We start from the raw sequence: 3564 nt of genomic DNA, 5'->3' as shown, positions 1-3564 counted from the left end.
TCTTCTCCGTCACATACACATCCAGAGGTTTGCTGCCTTCCAGGTACCACCTGACCTTCAGGTCTGAGACATTGTTTGAAGGTATTGGCCGAAAACTACAGCCCATCACGACTGTTCCTCCAAACTCCGAGGTGTAGGTGTCCTGCTCCACATCAACGGTGAAAAGGACTGTTGGGAAAAATATGAACGTTGACGTTAATGTCTGACCAAATGTGTCTGGTTAAATATATATGTTAACACCCTTCAGTTGAACAAACCTGAGAATGATGGCTGAAATATCACGTGCAAAATTACGAAAACAGTCCAGTCCATTGAGACCTATTAAAAAGAAACAACACAAAACACTTTAAATGTTAAATTCTTTTGTCCATTATGCACAGGGAGAAATATGAGGAAACAACTTTGAAACAACTTCAAAACAAAGTTACACTTTACGCAGACTACACACAGGAAGTCACACTTCTACTAACCAATATCAAATTAGGAATCTAGTCAAAACATGTTCAGCGTATTACAGTCATTAAACAGCCACAGCAGCAACTTATCCTGTGTCACTGTTGCAGGTGTGTGCACAGAGCGGTCAGTATGAATCTGCAAGTTGACAACAGAAAAGTCAAGCCGTACATTTCCTAATAGAAGAGCATTTGCCTTTTTGAAAGAGAGTTTATTGCTTTATTACCACTCCTCTGCTTGATGAAATATATATTTAAATATATATATATATATATATATATATATATATATATAGACATTACCTTTTCTTTAAGTCAAATGTTTGGTTCAAAGACTTTCCAGTTGGATCAACGATTGCAGATTTTATGACCCCTCCAAAGCATCTACCATTTCAAATACTATCCAGTATTTTGCCAACTTAGTTAAGAAAAAACATGAGTCTTCTGCTACCACCACCAGTACACTGACCATAGTTTGAAAACCACTGTCCCAGAGCAACAAAAATACATCACGTTTATCTCCTTGCCTCGGTTTCTCTCATTGTTTATCTCTCATCCTTGGCTACACTCCAAAATCGCCGCACCACAAACGTTAACAATGGTTAAACACAGGCAGCAGTTTCTGCTGACAGGATGAAGAGAAGGGAAACATGATGTCAGTTGCCACAACGGACCGGGAAAAGAAGAAGATGAAACGATATGTAGAGAGCCAGTTGAATGACTCACTGTATTCCAAAGAAGACGAAACAAAAGTCGGAGAAGCAGCTCTTGCACTTGTAATCTGCAAAATCAACTGCCTGCAGCATACTGTGATAAATTCTGTCATGTGCCAAAAAGGTCAATTAACATCAGTGTTAGATGGTAGATATTGAAAACCAGATGTTTGTTTTACAATTGACCTCACACGCTCCTTACCCCATTTTAATTTATCTTCTTGAAAGTACCAAAGCACTTGAATGCTTATTCAGATTCCTATGAAATTCAGGAAAAAATCAGCTTGCTCAAGATCCTCTTTTGTGCCGTCGGCACAGGGCAACAACTGTCAAGCAATTACAAAGAAGTTGGCTATGCTGCGGGCAAACTGTTGAAACACCTGCGACGTTCAAACCCACGTTGGTTTGACAGTCAGTGCAGCAAGAGTTAAAACCAGGCATGGTCATATGAGTGAAAATCAACTCATATGACCTGTACTTTAAGATTCACCTTTTATTACAAATATTTACAGCAAAAGATAAGTAATAGGGCAAAAGAAACATTCACACACAACACTCAGTCACTCACACATGTGAAGGGAGTCGTATATCTTTGTTTATAGGTTTATCACAGGATTGAGGCTGTGAGCAGAGTTTGAGTTATCACTGATAAATCATCAGTGCTTTTTAAACGGCTGAGCTCAGAAGAAAAAAAGATAGTGGGTCATGAAGTATTTGGTAATTACCATGTACTTGTTCTGGCTTTCCAAAGAAAAACAGTATTTCAGCTGTGTCAACTATCAAAGGAAGCAAATGTCAGTAATTAGACAATCATGAGGCAGGAATCAAATTGCAAACCTTCAGTTTGGAAGGTTTTTTTTTAACCTTCTATACATTGTTACTCCTTCAACACTACTCATCTGGGGCTTCATTTTCCTTTGTTAACTTCTTCTATATAGTAAAGTTGTGTTTGTTTTCAAGTAAACATTTTAGTATTTTACTAAAATGTTTGGCTAATTTGTGGTCAGTAAACAGTCATTTTAGCCACTTTGGCTAATTTGTGGTCAGTAAACAGTTTTTTTCTGCTAACTTTTATGTTGGCTCATCTTTTAACTACCACTTTTGAGAAAACTAAATATTTTTGGTTTTCTTGTTAGTATTAAGGTTTTTTCACAATTAAAAATATGGGGAGGGGGGATTAATTCAGTCAAGGCTTTCTTCTGCCCACTTTATGGTTTTTTAAAAACACTGTGCCTAGGTTATAGCTACTCTAATTATATCTATATCTTTTTTTTCCTGCCAAAAAAAAAAAAAACGTTGCAAATGTTTCAACAAATACTTTGGCAGCTATTAAGCTAATTCTTAACCAATGAGTAATTTGTAAACACTTTGGTTGTCGGGAGTATTACAGGAACATTTTTTTATATATAACACGAAAAGTTCCAGAACATTCAACAAGTGTGAGTGACGTTTTCTTTGTCATACATTTTTACCAATAATGTTAAGATTCGTTTATCATGTAGCAAACATGTTGTAAATAATCATAAAATCATCAGGATCTGCCGAAACACGTGTAAAATATAGTTATTAACAGTCCTAGTGAATCAAAACAATGCCACGCACAATTGTTCAAACTAAATAATTACAGGAGGAAAAGATAATTATAGCGTGTCTTACCAGCAGGTCACTGCACTGTCAGGGTTGTTTTCATCAGTCGTTTCCTCCTTCCTAGTCAGTGAGGTTGTTTGTTTGACTGTGTGTGTCGTGCGGTAATAGGGTTTTATAGAGTTGAGGACACGCCCACTTAGAGAGAGGGATAGAGAGAGAGAGAGAGGGATTGGGCCGAGGGAGTAAGGACTATCCCTCTAATTAATATGACACAGCACTTACTGAACTAGCAATAAAAAAGCTAATTAATCTAGAGAATAATTTAGGAATTAATTCAACCTAAAAGTCTGTTTGAAGGAAGTAGAAAAAAGATTTTACTGTCAGGGATTACAATCAGGAGCTTTACCCTGACCTGTAAAAAAAAACGGGCGGGAGGATCAGACTCATTTCACCCAAGGTCACATCAGTATTATGGTCACGGGTTGTGAATAGCGTAACTAGCTCATAAGGTACTTTATAGGTAAAAGAAGGCAATAAAAATATCTTTGTAAATTTAGATCAAAATAAAATATCATGACATTAAAAAAGTTATTGGATCAACATTTTATCAGACTGTCGTTTCATTCTGCTCATGTTTTTACGTACTTTTACACTTTATCTAGCTATAGCTAATGTATTGGGAAATATATTTTTTAAGAAATATCTCTCATCTGGTTTTTATTTTATTCTGCTTTCCTGTTAAATTAACTTTATTAAAAAGATGTTGATCGATTGATTTATTGTTTACCTTTGGGGAAAAGGGTTTAACAATT

General features: G+C 36.2%; 1 protein-coding gene across 2 annotated transcripts in view; it reads right to left on the bottom strand.

Moving 5' to 3' along the window:
* LOC103389132 (programmed cell death 1 ligand 1-like) overlaps nucleotides 1–2925 on the bottom strand; it is an 11127-nt gene extending 8202 nt beyond the window's left edge. The window contains exons 1-4 of one of the 2 annotated variants that reach the window (XM_025062529.1): nucleotides 2822–2925; nucleotides 1891–1941; nucleotides 258–318; nucleotides 1–168 (exon numbers count right to left, since the gene is read on the bottom strand). The exon at nucleotides 1–168 is cut by the window's left edge and continues 74 nt beyond it. In XM_025062529.1, coding sequence (XP_024918297.1) covers nucleotides 1–168; nucleotides 258–318; nucleotides 1891–1893 — 232 coding nt within the window. In that variant the 5' untranslated portion in view covers nucleotides 1894–1941; nucleotides 2822–2925. The remainder of the gene's footprint in view (nucleotides 169–257; nucleotides 319–1890; nucleotides 1942–2821) is intronic. The other variant, XM_025062530.1, reaches the window with a different exon arrangement.
* Between the last annotated feature and the right edge of the window lie 639 nt (nucleotides 2926–3564).

Source organism: Cynoglossus semilaevis, chromosome 14 (genome assembly GCF_000523025.1).
Source record: "Cynoglossus semilaevis isolate Cse_v1.0 chromosome 14, Cse_v1.0, whole genome shotgun sequence".
In the NCBI taxonomy this organism is placed as follows: Eukaryota; Metazoa; Chordata; class Actinopteri; order Pleuronectiformes; family Cynoglossidae; genus Cynoglossus; species Cynoglossus semilaevis.
The sequence above is the reverse complement of the archived record's forward strand: the minus strand, read 5'-3'. Positions and strand labels throughout refer to the sequence as shown.